This window comes from Apteryx rowi, unplaced genomic scaffold, assembly GCF_003343035.1.
Source record: "Apteryx rowi isolate R43461 unplaced genomic scaffold, aptRow1 scaffold_199, whole genome shotgun sequence".
Taxonomy (NCBI): domain Eukaryota; kingdom Metazoa; phylum Chordata; class Aves; order Apterygiformes; family Apterygidae; genus Apteryx; species Apteryx rowi.
Genome location: NW_020448296.1, coordinates 224,148 through 243,400, shown reverse-complemented (window position 1 = coordinate 243,400; position 19,253 = coordinate 224,148). Strand labels below are relative to the sequence as shown.

The window sequence follows — 19,253 nt, the reverse complement described above, 5'->3', positions numbered from 1 at the left end:
CGGGGAGCGGCCGCGGCGAGGCGGCGCCGCTGAACCCCCTCGTCTGCCGAGGACACAGGCGTCCGGCGGTGGTGTCAGCCTCGCGCGGCGCCAGTGCTGCACCACCATCTGCATGCCCTTTCGGTAATAAACCCCCAGAAACAGCTCCAGTTAGAAAGCAGCATGAAAATAAATTAAATATATATATATTTATTTAAACGATTATGTTAACTTTCATCTCAATCATGGATGTTGCAGGGAAAATTATTAGCAAAACCCTCATTAGAAGGAGTAGGGCAGGAGCCTCCCAGCTACACAGAAACGCCGAAAGCAGCTGGACAAGCCATATCCACAAAGGGCCGAAAATGGGGTGGTTCTCCGAGTATTTGGAGAACCGACTTTCCCATTCCTGAGCTTGGCCTGGCCATTTGTGCCAGCCTCTCCCACAGGCAGTACTCAGTCTGCTGCCACTTCGTATCGCAAGTATTGGGAAAATAATCTTCCTGGTGACTGAATAAAYTCAATTCATGTTAAAAGTAATTTTTAAGGGTTTTTTTTCCCCTGTTCTATTCTAGAATTTTACCAGAATGTGTCTTAGCACCCCACTTTTCATGAACTGTTAAAACTGATAAAATACAGTATGCTGAAAAGACTGAACAGTTTTAAGTTCTAAAGACTGATTTCTTTATCAGTATTTTGCTTTTATTTGTATTGTATTGAACATGGATACTTTTTCCCTTTTAGAATTGCATACATACTTACACATACACTGCTGAAAATGAAACACCATTAGTATTTTAATAAAGCTATTTAATATAGCCATAACCACCTTTTATGATCCCAGCCTTTTACATTAAATTAGATATAATTAAATAAGCAGAGAATTCATACCATCGGAAGTTTTGATCAGGCTACTTGTACACTGTGTGACAGACAAAAAATATATTGATCTTTCAGGTAAAGAAAGGTAGATAATGCAAAAACAGATTTATAAAGTTTTTCAAGTCTGTCAGTGTCAGGCTCAGAAAGTACATAACGTACTGTTAAAACCTCAAAGTGACACCCGAAGTGTTGCAGTATGCAGTATTCTAGCACTTGTGAAAAACAGACTCAACAATGGAGTCACATTACTACACTTTTGATTAAATATACAAGCAAAATACTGATGCTCGCTTCTGCTGTACATGCTGTGACCTCCTCTAGGGTTACTTACTCCTTTTTGCTTTGGCACCAGCAAAAACAGAGTTGGATCATTCCTATGTTATAAAGGCCAGTATTACCAAGCAAGAAATTTCCCTTAAATAAATCCCAAAGTAGGACAGAATGAGAAGCAACTAACTGAAGTAGAAGCCTGAGACTTGTAGTGTCATCTGCATAACTGAAACCAGAAAGAAGCACTGTGACAGAAAAGCAATTCTGATTGAGAACAGGAATAACCGATTCACTTCCCATGCAGGCAAGCCTTTGCCCTGAGATGCTGTCCCACACAAACGCACACTGTGCTGACAAATGCACAATGGTGTCTTTTGGAATGATGTTTTTGACCAACCATATAAAGTGAGCACTGAATGGAAACATACCATTTCCTCAAAGGTTTCCTCAAAAAAACCTCAGGATTTTTTCATGCTTTAAACACAATTCTGACAAGCTGCTTCATCTAATTCTGCTACCATTCAGCAGAAACACAATATAAACCAGATAAAAAAGGAGCACAGAGCAATGAGAGAATTCAAATCTATAAATCACAATGCATGCACTCTTACTCCTGTTTTACTTACAGTAAAGCCATAGAAGAACATAAATATTCTAGTGACTCTTGCCTGAGCAAAGAGCAGAACTTCTACCACTTGCACTGTAATGAAGCAACTGTCCCAGCTTAAAATATTAAAAGCAAAGCTCAGGCTCAGTGATGGTCAAAAAGGCAAACAACATAAATCAAAAATAAAAAAACAGAACTTTATTTTATATTAACCTATAATCAGTGCCTCGTCATCCTCTGYTTAAAATGACATAGCAGACCAAGATGAGGTGGATATGGATATGGTGGGTAATCAAAGATATAGAATGGTTTCTACAGAAGGAGAAATTAAATAGTTTAGGAATCTTCAGCCTTAAAAAGAGGTAACTGGAGCCTATGCAGATAAAAACATGAGGGAGATGCATAGCATGGAGAAGTCCAAAAGGGACCGATTACTTGCCTTATCTCAAAGCAGGAAAACTAGAAGACACTCGGCAAAGTCATCATCTACATATTTAAGAAAAAACAAAATTACAGATAAATAATTAGTTATGGATCTTATTGTCACAGAATGCTGAAGGTTAGAAGTATAAACAGGTTTAAGAAGGAATTGGACAAAATCATGAAAGGCTAATAAGCAAAATAATCTGGCTACAACTACCTCAAAAACTTCTTAAACTCTATTGCCAGAAGCTAGGGAGATAATAGGGAGAGATAAGCCTTGACATGATTTGATTTTTTTTCTCCATTTTTTGTCATCTGTTACATACTTGTTGAAGAAAAAGCATTAGATTAGACAGACTTTGTCTAACCCAGTAGATATTCTCATGTTAAGGCACACAAGTCTCAATTTTAAACATCAAGAATCCATCAGTTGTTAAATCCATAGATTAAGATCCAGGATTACCTAGACCTTACTAAACTGCTCTTAGAAGCTGAATTTAGAAGCTACTGTTCGCTCCAAGAGAGGCAGAAACAATTTTTCTTGTGGTAAGAACACTAAGTTGTTAAAAATAGCATATGGATACACTGTTGGGTAATTTTACCTAAGTTTTGAGGCATTTTCATGAGACATAGGATAACACACTGCTGCTTAGCCTTTTACTGCTTCTCCCCAACAGGTTTTAAGCACCTGTCCACATATCAGGAAAGTGTAGGTAGCATAAGTTTTATAGTACCTTTCCCTTATAGCAGTGTTAAGTGCATAGACACAGTTTCATCTATTTAACTTGATCAACTTCTAAGAAAGACAAATTATTCAAACCGAAGCTTTCTGTCCTGGTAACAGCAGGGAAAGGAAACAAGATAAACCCTTGGTCAAATCTCTGTAGAATACCAGTCATCTTTACCATAAATATGAGTAAGACCAGGAATACCTAATAAAATCTGAATGCACAAGGGAGAAGAACTAAAAAAAAAAAAAAAAAATATATATAAACTAAAGAGTAATAAATGTCACTATAAGAGATGCAGTGAAAAAGACAGGCCCATCTGTCCCTGAAAGCATCTTTCCTGTGATTCTAACTCAAATCTGGGAGGGCAGGGGAGGAGGGAGTTGCCTACCCATTTATTCTCCCCTGCTGTCCCCAAATATGGCTTCACACCTGTATTTAGTAATTGTGATAGGGCTGCCATGGTAATTTCTACCTTGGTCAGCAATTCAGTTAAAACTTTTACGCCATGTGAGAGTAACAAATAGAACATTTCTCATTTTTGCCATTTTGCATGTTATCTTGGCAGTATAGCCAGAGACTACTGTTTCTCTTTTGTCTGCACACCTCAGCACAAACTGAAAGGAAGGGTAACAAAAAAAGTACTATTCAACCGTGTCAGGATTGCCTGACAATACAAGTGTACAGGTAAAACAGACTTTTTTTTTAAAATTAATTCTTACACAAATTCAGAACTGCAGAAGAGAGGTCAGTATTTTATTCATGCATTTTAATGACTAGACCTGTACTCATAAAGATATTAAAGTAGCTTTTATTAAAATAAAAATAAATTCTCTTTATAAATACAATCATTACTGTGTACACATAATTCTCAAATGCACACACTGCAATATTCAAAAATCAGTAGTATTTATATAAAATACATTAGTCTTTAATTGCATTATTTATACACACATACATAATTTTGCAGATCTAGAAAGGTATGAATGATTTTGTCTTTCAAAGTACAGAGCGGTATTTACAAGCAAACATGATCCAAACAGCACATGCAGATTCAGGGTATGTAAACACTCGTACACGAACTGCAAGTCGCACTTGGTCTCCCCTACAACAGATTATTTCTTCACAAAAAGGAGACCTATTTACAAAAAGAAAAACAAGATAACAGATACAATACTAAGTTATCATTAAAATTTTCAGGTACAGATGTGCAGTTATTTCAAACATGACTAACTAACCAACACTTCAATAATAAYGTGTTTAAGGAGTCTGCCAATATGAATAATGATAGTATTTTATTAGTGTCAAATAGCTGTTGTGCCTTGGAGGAAACCAAAGCCACCACTGATCATTTTTAAGAGTTCAGAGAGATGAAATAAACCATATTTTCAGGGGAGCAAACATACTGTTCATTCTTTATTTAATCCACAAGAAGTCTATCATCAATGAACTCACAAATGTAACATAAAAGCTCCGTACCCCATGACCCACTGCATGTGCCACACAACTCTCCTTCTGGTTCTAATGCAAGAAAATTGATTTTCCATTATCAAGGAAGAGTTGCAGCTCATAATTAAGTATTACTATTTGGTTTTATACATATAAATATTAGATACGTATTACATACATATTAGATTTATATTTAATCTTACCGAAGGCATGTGGCAAATGCTCTCCTGGCATTTCTGTATACAAAATGGATAGGAAACCCTTTAAATGTGTGACCAYCAGGTACTGCTCTTCTTACAGCATCTTGAAACTCTTCATTTCCTGCAGAAATGCTTGTTGTACGTTCAAGCTCATAGGCTGCTAATGCTGGTGACAACAGATAGGATAGCTGGTCATCCCAAACAGTAGAAAGGCCAAGATCCTGTGAGGAACGTCACAGAATAACTGTAGTGCAGAATGAATGTTAAGATAATACAGGTTTTGAATACTGTATAGATTAAAATAAATCTTTGACAAATCTTTAATTTGCAGTTAATRGAAGATAACCCACAAAGCAGTAAGATTTGTATATTGATTCACAATGACAAGCCAGAAGAAACAAACAGAAACAAAGTATCAGACATTTAGCAAGAAATGAAATCAGGCTGCTAGCCTAAAACAAGACCAGTACAGTTGAAACTAGATGTTTTAACTACAGTATCTTTGTGTGAAACATAAGAAGGTAGTGTTAGTGCATAATATGCAGCAAAACCTGAGATTCACCTCACTTGTATTTTTCTCATGTCTCTCATAGTAACCCATTTCTGAAAAAGAACGCATATCTCCCCCCCCAACACATGCACCTGCCTCCTACCATCCAACAAATGGAAACAAGTAGAAAAATCTACCACTTAAGTGTTCAGTGTTGCATGAGATTCCTACAATAATTTTGAGAATTACTTGTCATTCTAAGGTTGACATTATGTGGCAAGAGATAAAAAGGAGATTTCGAACAACAGCAAAAAAAGGCATAGGGCTAATCAGGATTTAAAGTATCATCCCTTCACAACCAGCAAAGAATAATCATTTCTGGCACATTATGTTCATGTAAAAAATCATAAGGAGGAAACTAATTTATAGAAATACCACTAACTTTTAGTTTTGTAAAGCAGTCAGAGTGAGATTATGAAAGCTGAAAGCCTGCCTTTATTTATATATATATATATATATATATATGTATACACACACACTAAAACATTTGTGATGGATACACAGAGCCTACTGACAAACAGATTTGATCTTCTTAGTTCTTTTATGGACCACTCATAGGCAGTCTACAGATGCCAGTAAGCTGAAAACCACAGACCCAGAAAGAGAGGGAAAGGTGGAGGGGGAAAGAGCCCACACATGGGACTACAGAAGTGCCAGTGCAAATAATAAATATGAGATTTGAACTAGCTCAGTACAATCTTTCCAAATATTTTTCCCCAATTATTTGAATTTTCACACACCGCATTTCTGCAAATCGCATGGAAACCACATTGCAAAGACATTATATTTAAACCAACATACAGCTATCCAAAACAAGTACATGGTAAAAACAAACCCTTATTACCTCAAAAGATCAAAGTCTTTAAACAGTATTACCTTTCTGTGTTCCGAGACTAGTATTCTCAGCTGCAATTCTATCTCATTGCTTGTTATTGCAGCATCTATTGTGGAAGCACAGAGAGGAGGAAAAGGAGGAACTGAAGATATTGTTCCAGGGGAACACACAGATTTTATTGCTTCTCCRCTCATGGGTTTCCATTTAGATTCATCTTGCAGGTCAAACACACAGACCTCCACAGCATCAGAGGGCTGGCAATTTCCCAAGAACTTTTGATGGTTGAAGACACATCCTATGGTGCGATAAGGATACAGTGGCTTGGGTTGCTCAGCTAGAGGAGGGTCATCAGGGCTGAYAGGACGGTGCACGTACCTGATCAAAAACATTAAATTTCTTACCAACACACATTATTTCAAGACAAGTTAAAAATATTTAAATAGGACAGAAAAGTCATTTCTCCTTTTAAAATGTAAACCAAACTTGTTATAAGTTTTTCACAACATGGCATTTGTTTCCAAAAATTAATTATATACATTTTGGAAGCATAACATACAACAAAATACATCACTTTTCTTTAAGTCTAGAAAAACAAGCTGATTTGTCAAGCAGATGCTCAACAGCAATTAAATTTTGCAACTATAACACACTTATACAGTTCCTCCGCTATTCATCATATTGAGAAACAGCTTCAAATGCTAATCATAGTATATACAAACAGTGGGAAAATAGAATCGCATCTTATTTTCCAATACTGTATATTATTCAGCTCCTTTCACAAAGCCAGAAGTATTGTATTCAAATATATGTCCCCACTGTAGTTTTACCAATGCAAGAACATCACCACTTGAAGCTATATAATATATATATATATTTTTTAAAGGCAATGCTTCAGATAGCACTACAAAGTACAATGGGATGGATCACAGTGCTCCATAGCATCAATAAACTGGAAGTTCTTTACATGAAGTTCTGAGCAATTTTTATTCTGACAGGGAAATTGGGATTGAGTACTATCCTATGTACTTGAGCAGTATGACATGCAAAATAACAAGATGATAAAGAATTTTTAAAAAACAGGTTCCAGAAGTTCTAGAATACAGAACAACATGTGTCCTTCTAAAATGACTAAAGTGAAACAGAGGCTCTCAGAGAACTTAAGAGATTTCTTCAGGTGAAGAAGTAATGCAACACTGATTTCACAGATGAAATAAGGAGAAAAATATGGGTTTTTAGACAATCACGTCTTATTTCATTTCCATCGTCCCAAATGATGGCAGTGATAGTATCATTGAACAATCAGCTGCCATAAGAGGCAGCACAGACAGTTACCATGCTGTATTAAAACTCTCAAAATATACTACAGACTGATGAAGTATTTCATCTTATGCTGAACCAGCTATTTTCCAAACAGCAGTAGTCAGGGCAAAGACTCAGAGAGAGGGGTCACCTGGATGCTTAGTAACACTAGAGCGTATAAAACAAAAACACACACACTCAACTCCCCCTCCTCAACCTCAGCATACATTGTTTAGTTTTCTTACATTCTGTTTACTCACCTATGTCCTGTTAAGCTTTCCCAAAAAGTGATGGTTCCATCAGTCCCACAAGTCATAACCCAAGTGTGAGGGACTCCTTTTGCTTTTGTTCCTACRCACACAAAGGCTTCCAAACCATATCCAAGGAGAAGACTGCACAGAAGGTTAGCATGATCTTCACAGTCACCCTAGGCAGTGAACATTAATAAATAGGTTTGAGTATCAGACATGGATTAAAAAAATTGAGGACAGCAAAGCATGACATTTTTCAAGTAACTCTAACAAGTCATGTTTCCCTCTTGTTTACCTAAAGCCCATAGCAAAAGTCAAGATTAAGGTTTAAAAAGCTAACTATCTTGATTCTTTTTGCATATACTATGTTGGAGTGTATCAGCCTACTACAATTTCCAAGACTGTTAGAGAAGTCCAGCAGAAAGATAAGAGCTATACAAACACTACAGAAAGGCAAGTCTAGGCACTAGACCAACCAGTAGGTTTTAGATCTACTACAGAATCACTATTTACTAGGGCATGAAGCTAGCAATACTTCTCCTTCCATTTTTATACCTTCCTTATTCTTTCGGCCAGGGGAGGAAAGATAGCCAAAATCATGAATTAGGTTTGTTTCTGGTAACCGTATAATGTGAAAACTAACTGCTACAAACTAGAGTAAAAGTTCCAGACTAACTTTACAAATAATCTTATTATTCCATACTGGTGGCTAGTAAGCTTCTTTTAGCACAAGAATGAATTCTTCACTTGACAAGTTTCAGTTTTTTGTAACAGAAAAAGTCATTTAAAAATAGTAGTAATTTCTGGTGATAGACAATCTATATTTTTTGATTCAAATATAGGGTATGATTAATACTGGGAAGCATTTCTAAATATTATAACAATACCTTCAAGTAAACCAAAACCAGAAGCTACAGACCCATCAAGACAAAAATAATATTCTAATTAAAAGTCAAAATGTAAATAAGGCAAGCATCTGAGGAAAAAATAGAAGGTATACAATATTCTCATACAGAATTAGGAAATATACACCTACTAGTCACTTAATCTAATTCTCATTTTACTGCCTTCAGTGTGTTGTCAAAATTCAGAAATTAAACAAAAATAGAGGAGAACTTCTGACAGACATAACTTTAAAAAGCTGAAAATCTTGTCTAGCTGCATTTCCCTTCAACCAGAAAAAGATTTCCCTAATAAATTTATTGCTACCATTGATAATTCACAGAAATCAATGAATCTGAATGTGGTGTCTGATATTCTTATTCTCTTAAATTCTTAAAAAAAAAAAAAGTTGGGCATAAAAAAAAATCCTCATATCCTCATCCAGTGAAGTCCCCGTAATACAAAGCACAGCCTTCCAAAGGAGAACAATACGGCTCTTTAGTCAACTACTATTCAGAATGTTGGAAATGTGAAAGACAATGCTGCTAGATGTAATTATTAATTGCATAGATAGCAGTTTTCCCCTACCACAAGGCATAGGCAAAATATCTAGAAGTAGGTTAAAACAAGTTTCTGGTGAACCTGTGTTCATTTAATAATGCCACACCACTTCTCACAAGAACAATAATAATGGTCCAATGGGTGTCTCAGGGGCTAAATTCAGCTATTTTCTGTACAACTGTCCATTTCCACTTTGGAGGAAACTCTTTCTCTGTACCTCCAATTAACAGTCCTCAATCCCCAAGTCACTATCATCACTTCTATGTGGAAGCTAGTGGGTAGCTGAGAACATGCCTTTATATGGTATCTATGCATGACCCAGTATTTAGAGACTGTAGCTAATGCCTAGTCTGTGTGATCTTTGAGAAGGTCTAAAAATTGGGATATAGCTTCTGCTGCCAAAAATAACAGATCTTTTTAATATAAACACATCAGTGAGATTGTTTTTGAAAGCAGAAGTATTTCAATGGTGATTAAAAGGACTGATCACCCCCAAAAGTGATCAAAAGGAATCAGAAGTATTTCAGTGGTGATTAAAAGGACTGATCACCCCCAAAAGTGATCAAAAGGAATCAGTATTCCTTTATTCGTACAACAGAAGAGATATAATCTACAATGAGTTACAATTTATGTTCCATTTATTATAGTCATAYAATACAAGTGTCTGATACTAAGAACTATGCCGAATTTTTCAGTGGAAATTCATATATTGCAAAAAATTAAAGGTTTACTGACAGCATATTTTAGCACATCCACAAAAATCACTATTTTTCAAAAGAGACTTTTCTAATTCTTCCTGGATTACTCTGGAATTTAAAGCTGTGGCCTGCATGCTAGCAGGAATTCATGGAATAATTATACAAGATCTTAGAAAAGCAAATGAAGAAAATCAAGCTTATTGTCACAGACAAATGTATTGAAAAAAATGGACACCAACAATATTAGTAAAACAAATGTTAAAAGTCCACTCCAAATCCTTCTCGTCTACTGTAGTCCTCTTTAAAAAGATCTTAAATAGATTATTTGTAATTGATAATAATCCAAAATGGATTTAATCCATGTATTTGCAGCCTGTAATGTGTTATTAACTTCAAATACAATATCCAGCTATATTGCGTCATACAAAGACTATTTCATGTACCTTGTTTCTGCACAGAAAAGCAAGAAGGGTGCACCACTGTTCTTGTTTGCCACCACCTCCTCCAATGACAGGAGCTCTTTCGTAACCCATGACGCTGACAAATCGTGCTGCTTGTCTAGGTGTGTCTAGTAACCGGCCTGCTCGAAGTGGTCTGATATATGAACATACTGGATGGTTTATCCCATTTTCATCCTGAACATAAAATATGGTTACTTGCCAGCCATAGAAATATTACAAAAGATTCATCTTAATTCAGACTGTCTTTCCTGCAGTGAGATTTACCATCCCCAAAATAAATATCATTCAAGATTATTATGACTCAAAAATGCTCCTAGAATTAAGGCACAAGACTATTAAGGCACAACGATTCTTTCAGGGAGACAATAAAGTTAGATTTTTCCCCTGGGTCTATCACTGGTAAATGCTCCAGAGTAAGAGTCCAAACACCAGGAGCAACACAGGTTGAACATCATTTCCTTAAACGAGCAAGGAACTGTTCATGCTTCATCCACAGTCAATGTACACATATCAAACAAAAACAAAAAATCCAGAGTTTAAAAGGTAGTTATTTGCTTCTGAATTTGAAGACTATCTCCTTTCATAACACCAAGAAGCAATGACATTTACTCACAAGGAAGTCACTAGATTTACAAACTGAGAGACAATTCTAAGAATTTTTGATTTCTTGGAAAAAATGAGAAATAAGACGGGAAAAAAAGTCTGTTCTATTATGCGCTGCAAGGAAACACTATGATTATCAACTACTAGAACTATTTCAAGCGGTACCTTTCCTCACTGTGCCAAATGGTACTTTTATATTCCTGTATTTAAAAAGGCATCAAAGCTTTTTATATCTCTGCAGCTTCAGGAAATCATGGTCTGATATTTTTATACTCAAAAGTTATCAGCTACTGTGGTCACATACTGCCCATGTTAAGGTTTTGTCATGTTTTCCCAGCAGGTTGGTGTAAGAAAAGCAGCAGCTACTGGAAGCTGACTGAAATCCTGTAGGAAATGAATTCACAGGCAGAAAGCAAGCAGAGATCACAGTTAGGACTCCATATTTATCTAATATAGTTTCATATATGTAATGCATGCTTCTGCATTATGCATACAAAAGTGGATAATGATGTGATAATTGAATTTCTCATACAATTCTGATACTGTCTATTTCCACTGGCTTTTAGTCTACCATTATAAAGCTTTACAGAGATTGAATAAGATTGTTGTCGAGAGATTTTTAACTCTTAGGAGTACCTAACTGAAATGAACAGAAAGGCTATTAAAGGCAGTTTTACTACATTTGCTATGGCCAGTGGGAAACTCAAGATTGCTCTCTCTAGGTCTTGGGCTAGCAGGGGGCCTAGTTCCTGTAGTGTTCTGAGGCTACCAGTTTCCACATTGTTCTGTAATAAAGAATTTAGTCCTCTAATCAAACCCACAAACCCTTCCCTCCAAGCCTCCTCCCAACCCCAGTGTAGCTTTGCAGGTGCAGAAAGTGGAATACTGTTAATTCTCACATTGCTTTATTCTCAAAATGCCACAAGTCTCATTTTTACCCCAGGTTCCCAACCAAATTCCCAGTTCTACAAGTCCCAGTCTAATTACAGGTTTTGCTTCCCTACATTCCCTGCCTTGAAAACCTTAATCATAATTTGGAAGTTCACATCACTACTGGACACTCACTGCACAGCCAGAACAGTAGTTATTTCACTGAAGAGAACCAATAGGTTCAGATTGCTTCAGGAAGTTACTTTGAGATAACAAGCTACTGCACATCATCCACCCTAGGAAAACTGCTCCTATGCATGTTAAATTCATAGCACAGTAAATGCAAAGTATCTTACCATTCCTTTTACTGAGGGACAGTTACCAAGGAGCAATTGACACATAGTAATTTATTACCCTAGCATAATTTGTTTGTATGTCTACAGCTAGTCTGCAAGTCTAACCAGCCAAATTACTTTACAGACTACACAGAGCTCAAATACTGCATGGATCATGTAGCATGTCCACTTTAACTGTTTCAGCTGATATAAAACTTGCTTGAAACAGTTTGGATAAACCACTTGAGTCTTCGCCATTTGTGAATACTCAAGGGAAAGACTAAACTAGCTTTAACTTGCACATCAGGGGTTGTGATGTAGCCCTTATTTCTGCATCATTAAACTTCAAGACACACAGAAGAGTTCAGTCTTTACAAATTTAATTTTTTGCATGCTACACCAGAAGTAGCCCTGACCTGACTGTAATCACATTATAAATCTATACACATTCTATATACACACACAAACTTCAAAATAGACCTACAAAGTAATAATAAAAAGATACCTTAAAGAAACAGATTGCTCTATTAGTAGAATTTACAAACCTGTGCAAAAATCTTTACTAGCCTTATGTTGTGTGTAGGCCTAATCTGTAGGTATTCTCTCCACCACTGTTTAGCATATACAAGAAATAATCGTTCTTTTTCTGCTGTTTTCTGACGTTCCAAAGAAAACTGCAGGTAAGAAAACAAAACAACCTCACATATATTAATTTCCAATTGTTCTCTTTGGAGTTAATAAATATATTAACATCAAATCCTGGTATATGTAAAGTAAAGCTTAATATTTAAAACATGCCAAACAAATGAAGAATTTATTTTCAAACTAAAAACCAATGACTGAAAACCTCAAGTTATGTTTCTTATTAGAAGGCTTARGCTCACATATCAAGTCTGACTGAAATGGTGTTCATCTTCAGCAATGCATTTTTGCACAGGAGGATTGCTCAGCTTGCCTAGTGTGGCAGAAAACCTGCATATACCTTCAGGCCAGCATTTACTGGCTTTACAAGCAGAATAACTGACTGTTGAAATGGTTTTTCAAAAGGGAAAGAGAGCAAGGAAACATATCTACTGTCTGCAGAAAATTAAGTGTATTGCATCTTCCTTATTTCTCCTCTCAAGGTTTTGATACAGGTAGTTGGAAAAACTGCTACAGTAATACTTCAAATAATGATCAGTATATAAAAATAGTTTAAGAAAATGTAATTATATTTAAATTGAATGAAAAAAATTAATACCAGACATTCAAAAACCCCACAGCCCTTAAAATCTACGTGATTAACTATACTGAGCTTTTCAGCCCACCCAGAAATTACTTACTTGAGTCTTAGTGATTTCTGGAGACAGCATCTTGTTTAGCTGTGGATACATTTCAAGCCTGATATTTAAAACGCCAACAGAAACCTTTGATTCTGTACCTTCAAACCAAAATACATTTTGATCAATCTTCTCAAATTCATTTCACTTAGGACATTCCAGCCAGGCCAGAACAAGAAGTGCAAAAAATAAATGTCTTTAAATATATGCAAAATAAATATCTTTAAATTTCAAACTAGAATGAGCCAAATGAGACTGAAAGAAAGGATAATTGGACCAAAAAGGCAGTTATCTACATCTTAGATAATTATCCAAGCCCCCCTTTACAGCCAACACTGGGATATATGATGAGTGGCATTCCAGATGTGCCTAGAATAAGTAACTAAAATAGATTAGAAAAGTCATACTGAAAAAGCACTTATTTCTACTGACTACACAGGTAGATCAGACTTAAGCAGTTAAAACTAAGTAAAGTTCATCTTCCCCAAGACACATTTTATTAAGAAGGACCCAGCGTGCTATAACAATAGTCAAAAAACAAACAAAAAAGAAACTATTGTTGTTGCAGAAAGCTCAAAATCTAGACTTAGATAAACAGCAAGAAGAAAAAAAACAGATATGGGATTATACGTAGTATGAGTAACAGAAGCCTCAGATAGGAGTTTGTCTATCTGAGCTGGCAGTATGCTTCGATACTGTTGGCATGTTTTGTACAATGACAAGATTTTGAAAGAAGAGAAAAAGCACTGGATTTAGATATTGATTCTTTATTACTTGGAAAAACTAGTAGTAATTAGATTTAACTTCCTTTCTCACCCTTGAGTATCAAGATCCAGTTATTTTGTATGCATTTCCAAATAACTGTAAGTGAAAACCTCTCTACTTGAAAGAGTATCCAAATCCATATTACTTAGTATGTTTTGTCAACAGTCAGCATCTTCTAAAGGAACTAATGCTGACAAACAACATTAGCAAATAAGGTTACTAGATTTGCATTCACTGGATAAACACTGCACTAAGTCATTCAAAAAAAAGCAAGTAATAGGCATAAGAATCAGGAATAGCTTACATAGTACATCAAATCTTCAAAATACTTTGCAGTTATAATTTAATCTCTTATGAAATCAGAAAGGACTGCTCACCTAACAGGTAGAGAAACTGTGATAAAGAACGCTCAAATGGCTCATCAACTACTACTTGCCCAATCTCTGGGAGAGTCAGAGTAGGAAGTCATTGATAGATCTAGTCCCAAATCTTATCTTTATCTACTAAATCATAATATTCTAGCAACTCCTAAAGGGGCATATACAGAAGTGATCCCTAAGAATACACATGTATACTGACTGCGAAGCACCTAAACAAAGCTGCTCATCTATTCTAGCAGAAGTGTGCTTCTACCAACAGGAATAAATGGTAGCATAGCAGAAAACACTTTATCTATACACACTAGATTTTATTCTTCAGTACACTAGCCTGAGAAATTCATGGATATTAATCAGTTGAAGGCATGGGGGTGGGGAGGGAGGGCAGGAAGCTTTGATAACTTATCCAGATTCTGCAGAAAATACACAGTGGGAGTTCCCATCTGACATGGGGACCACTATTACAGAGGGTCTGGAATACACACTTTTAGTATCTTGATAAGAGTGAAAAATCTGACCATTGGTCTCCTTCATAAACATTTTCTAAGGATACCTTACATTAATGAGTCAAACTAATTAAACTACATAACATAAACAACATAAATACTGCTTTGAGCATATAAGCGAGCTCAATACCCAATATTTTAAGTGTTTTCATTATACCCTTTTTATGTATTCTTACCTACACCAAGGAGTTCAACAGCAACATTTGTTACACCATTCTCTGCAGCCAAGACAGATCGCCACTCCAAGAAATAGGATGCTACTAGTGTAGTCTCACCAAATGTGTCTGTTTTGATCAGAACCATATGCACAGGATCCGATATTGATAACATAGTGGTTGCATCCACCATTTTACTTCCATCACCTGCCATTATTAAACCAAGATAGCCAGAATATTATCATCCCAATATCTCCTTAAAATTAAAGAATACACATTTACATTCATTGTGTACATTATATTTTAAGTAAATATTCTGTCCAAAAGTGTAAGCAACAACAATCTCACCTTAAATCAAAGTAAGATTAGGACAGAACTACAGAAAGATTACAACTGATTAATTTACAGAGGTGATAAAAAGATTTCTGTATTTGTGTACTCCAATGCAACTCTTAATCATACAAAAATTAAAATGGAAATATTACTAAAAAAAGTTTTTTCTGTACTAGTAAGTAAAAGCAATTGCAGATACTTGCATTGCTCTTTTAATAAGTGGTAGTGTTTCAGGTCAACTTACTATACATCAATATTTAGGAAACAATTTTCTCTGTAGTTAAGCTCTGACCCTATAATATAAACTGTTATATGAGCAGCAGAATTAACAAAGCCTTGTTTTCTTTGAATTTGTAGTATATTCACTCTCTCCCACAGGTGTAACTTTCCTCTGTTTTCTGACACTCCATGAGCTACCCTGAATTTCTACAGGATTCAGACAGTGTCAATCTCCTCTTCCTTTATCCCATTACCTTAAGTTTCCCCTATTTATTCCAGAAACCTTTTTGTAACACATTAGCTAGGGAACATTGTTCTGTTACGTAGCTCCCTACCAAGATAAAGGCTGTGGATGATTGACTATTCTGCAGGTGTCTGCCAACTAGCAAGCAGACTAAACTCACACTGAAGCTTTTCCCTCCATATGATAAAAAAAAATTTAGGTCTCCCTTCTTCACTTGTCAGCACAAGGTTCAGAAAAATATGAACTTACCATCTCTGGGACTACTATCTCACTGTTAAATCTGGATAAAGTTGGTCAAATTCAAAAGTTACTTTGGAGTGGAAAGGAGGGAAAAGAACAGGTAAGAACTAACAAAGATCTAGAAGTAGTGAAACCTGATACAGCAATTAATTTCCTTAGAAAAACATGATAAAAAGACAAAAAACATTAAATAATATCAAGCACATTTTAGAATAACTGTAATGTTGGAAATAAAGACATGGCATCAGCTTCAAACTCAATCTTCCTTACCTAGGTCATCCTTGTGTACTTCAAGTAAAAAGCCATCATGAAAATCTGGCTCACAGGCACAGGGGACAGGTTTAGAACGGAAGCGCTGATTCCGAAAATGTAAACACAGAGTGAAGGTAGAACAGATTTGGCCAGGCAAAGGCTCCGGTTCCTGAAGATGTTCCAGAAAAGCTTTTCCACCCAAAACCTGAAGGTAAAGATACCTCCGTGTTGGGTCAATATTAGCTGTAAAGCGTAGCAATAAATATGAAGAGACTACAAACAGATCTTAAGTACGTTTATAACATCTGTTACCTAACTGGAGAATAGAAAAAAAAAGTTTCAAAACAAGTGCTTATGAAAAAGTAATTTTAAAATATATGGAAAATAATATACAATAAATGAAGTTTTATGTGGAACTAATTTCTGCTGTTTACATGAATTCACTTTCATCTAGATAAGCAAGACAGACATCTATTTCTGTACAATACAGAAACTTTAAATGAATCCAATTCACATCAGAATATTAATTCAAAGATTTCAATAAATATATACTTAAAATTTATCTTAAAACTATGATCTAAACATTAAAATAAACAAGCAACATACTTTTTTTCAGAACTGGTGGTTCTCTGTTAACAAAATGCGTAGATGGCTTTGGTGGAGCTGAAGTCCTCTCCTTGTCATTCACATCCTGGAATTACAATTAGACTTCTTAAGGAGTCAAGTGAGGCAACAGTGCTCTTCCTGCTATCTTCTAAAAATTAAAGAATCCTCTGTTTCAACTGAATGTTGTTCCTCAAATTTGTTATCTTCTAGGATTTAAGATGTAATGGAACTGAACAAGTACTTTCAATGCAATATTATCACTAAACCAACTCAGTATTCAGTAAAGCTAATACAAGCACTTAGAAGTAGTAGAGTTTTCACTTTATATTAAAAGAGCTGTCATAACATCAAGTCTGTAATAGGAATAACCAAAATATGTTCACACTTCAAAAGCTACTTACAGTTACAAATTTAAGTTCTTTCATAACTTCATCAACGATTCCTCGCTGTCTTAAGGCTTTTATCAGGTCTTCTGTGGATAACTGTTGATGCTCAGGTGCTAACTCTTCACGTATAGTCTCAGCAAGAACTTCTCTGATCCTGCCATGAACATCCATCTGAACAGAAAATTCATCATATGCTATAAATACATGCTCAAACTCTCACAAACTTTATAAATAATACTTCCTAATAAACCCCACAATATTTTAATTCGCACACAGCTGTATAACAACTGAATGCAAGACTGGTCTCCTCAAATATATTTTCATTTTCCTCCTTGACTGAGGCTTAAGTATGCTAATAAGAATAAAAGAAATTAAGCTCTTTATACAGTCACAGTTAYCACTAAAATGTTACTCTGTAAGGTAACAAGTATTCTTCTAAGAATACAGAAATAACTGCACCAAAAGAATATCCCTTTCTGCTCATAGATGTGTGCCCAGGCAATTTTTTATTATTTAGTAAGAATTACTCCAGCAAGTCCCCCTATTTCACCAAAGCAGCTGTACTAGTTAAGAGCATACTAAACCTGAGCATTTCCACTGCTCGTGGCAGCATCCCCAGCCTTGAACATCCCTTCTAACCAACAGGCCTGCAAATCCATTGATTATAAAACTTCCATGATTTTAATTTTTTTCCATCAAAATTCAGACTTATGACAATGTGTGTATTGGTAAGAAATTTAATGTTTTTGATCAGGTACGTGCACCGTCCTATCAGCCCTGATGACCCTCCTCTAGCTGAGCAACCCAAGCCACTGTATCCTTATCGCACCATAGGATGTGTCTTCAACCATCAAAAGTTCTTGGGAAATTGCCAGCCCTCTGATGCTGTGGAGGTCTGTGTGTTTGACCTGCAAGATGAATCTAAATGGAAACCCATGAGTGGAGAAGCAATAAAAATCTGTGTGTTCCCCTGGAACAATATCTTCAGTTCCTCTTTTTCCTCCTCTTACTTTAAGGAAAAAAAAAAGCCTTTATATAGTTGCAGGTAAGGCATACAAGTAGGGAACCAGCATCGCAAGCTTTTCCTATGATCAAAAAGTCAGAATTTCTGTACTTCGATGGCTCGGCTGTAAAACTGCATGCATTTCTGAAGTTGTGTCTCCCACAGGAGCGATGTAAGGCTATAGTCACTGAAACACTGCGATGCTTCAGCGCTGTGTGAGCTAAAGCACCGATATTTCTTTCCCTTCCCCACTGCTTTCAGGACCCAGCCCCAGCTTCTGGCTTAACAAGCCGCGAGCAAACAAACAGCCTCCCGCCGCGGCTCTGCCGCGCCGCCTCCTCTCACAGGGCCCAAAGCGCGGCTCCCCTCTGCCGGCCCTCAACGGGGCGGCCCCGACGGCGAGACCGGGGGGCCAGCCCAGCTCCCTCGCCCAGAGAAGGGGAGACGAGGGCAAAGAGCGAGGGCGGCAGCAGGGGGCGGGGAAGGGCCGGGGCGGCCGTTAGCCCAGAGCGCTTATCCTCTTGGAAGGGGGCGCAACGCCAACGAGGCAACGGCACCTCGGGAACTACGTGAAGCTGCTGAAGCAGGGAAAACAAGGCTGGGCGAGGGAGCGGGCACGCAGCCGGACATCGCGGCCCCCAAGGGCCGGGGGTCCTACACCGAGGCGCCAGGCGGCCAAGCCCGGCCAAGCCCCCGTCCCCCGGGATTGCTCCGAGCAGGCGAAGTCGCGCCGCGCTCAGGACGTGCCTCGCTGCCCGGAGCTCTGCGCCTCGTTGCTGCCCTCACCTTGACCAGCTGCTGGTGGATGATCTGCTTCAGCTCCGAGGCTTTCTCCGGCGGCAGCGACATGGCGGCGGCGGCCGGGCCGAGCCGAGCCGAGCCGAGCCGAGCCGAGCCGAGCTCCGACGAGGGAGGGGCGGGAGGGAGCCGCAGGCCGCGCGCACCTCCCGCCACCGGCCGGGCCC

The 19,253-nt window shown here is 37.3% G+C and overlaps 1 protein-coding gene across 3 annotated transcripts; it reads right to left on the bottom strand.

Annotated features, from left to right (window-relative positions):
• Positions 1–3,680: 3,680 nt before the first annotated feature.
• On the bottom strand, positions 3,681–19,249 carry CEP76 (centrosomal protein 76). 3 transcript variants are annotated; one of them, XM_026063055.1, is made up of 13 exons: positions 19,190–19,249; positions 19,075–19,159; positions 17,301–17,456; positions 16,900–16,984; positions 16,312–16,536; positions 15,027–15,212; positions 13,206–13,303; positions 12,429–12,557; positions 10,058–10,249; positions 7,483–7,649; positions 5,965–6,298; positions 4,542–4,759; positions 3,681–4,027 (listed from the first exon to the last, which is right to left on the bottom strand). In XM_026063055.1, the coding sequence occupies exons 2-13, from the start codon at positions 19,135–19,137 to the stop codon at positions 3,889–3,891; spliced, it is 1,992 nt and encodes a 663-aa protein (XP_025918840.1). In that variant the 5' UTR covers positions 19,138–19,159; positions 19,190–19,249; the 3' UTR covers positions 3,681–3,888. The 3 variants fall into 3 exon arrangements, with proteins under 3 accessions (XP_025918840.1, XP_025918841.1, XP_025918842.1); XM_026063056.1 differs by lacking the exon at positions 12,429–12,557; XM_026063057.1 differs by lacking the exon at positions 3,681–4,027 and having other exon boundaries at positions 4,604–4,782.
• Positions 19,250–19,253: the final 4 nt, after the last annotated feature.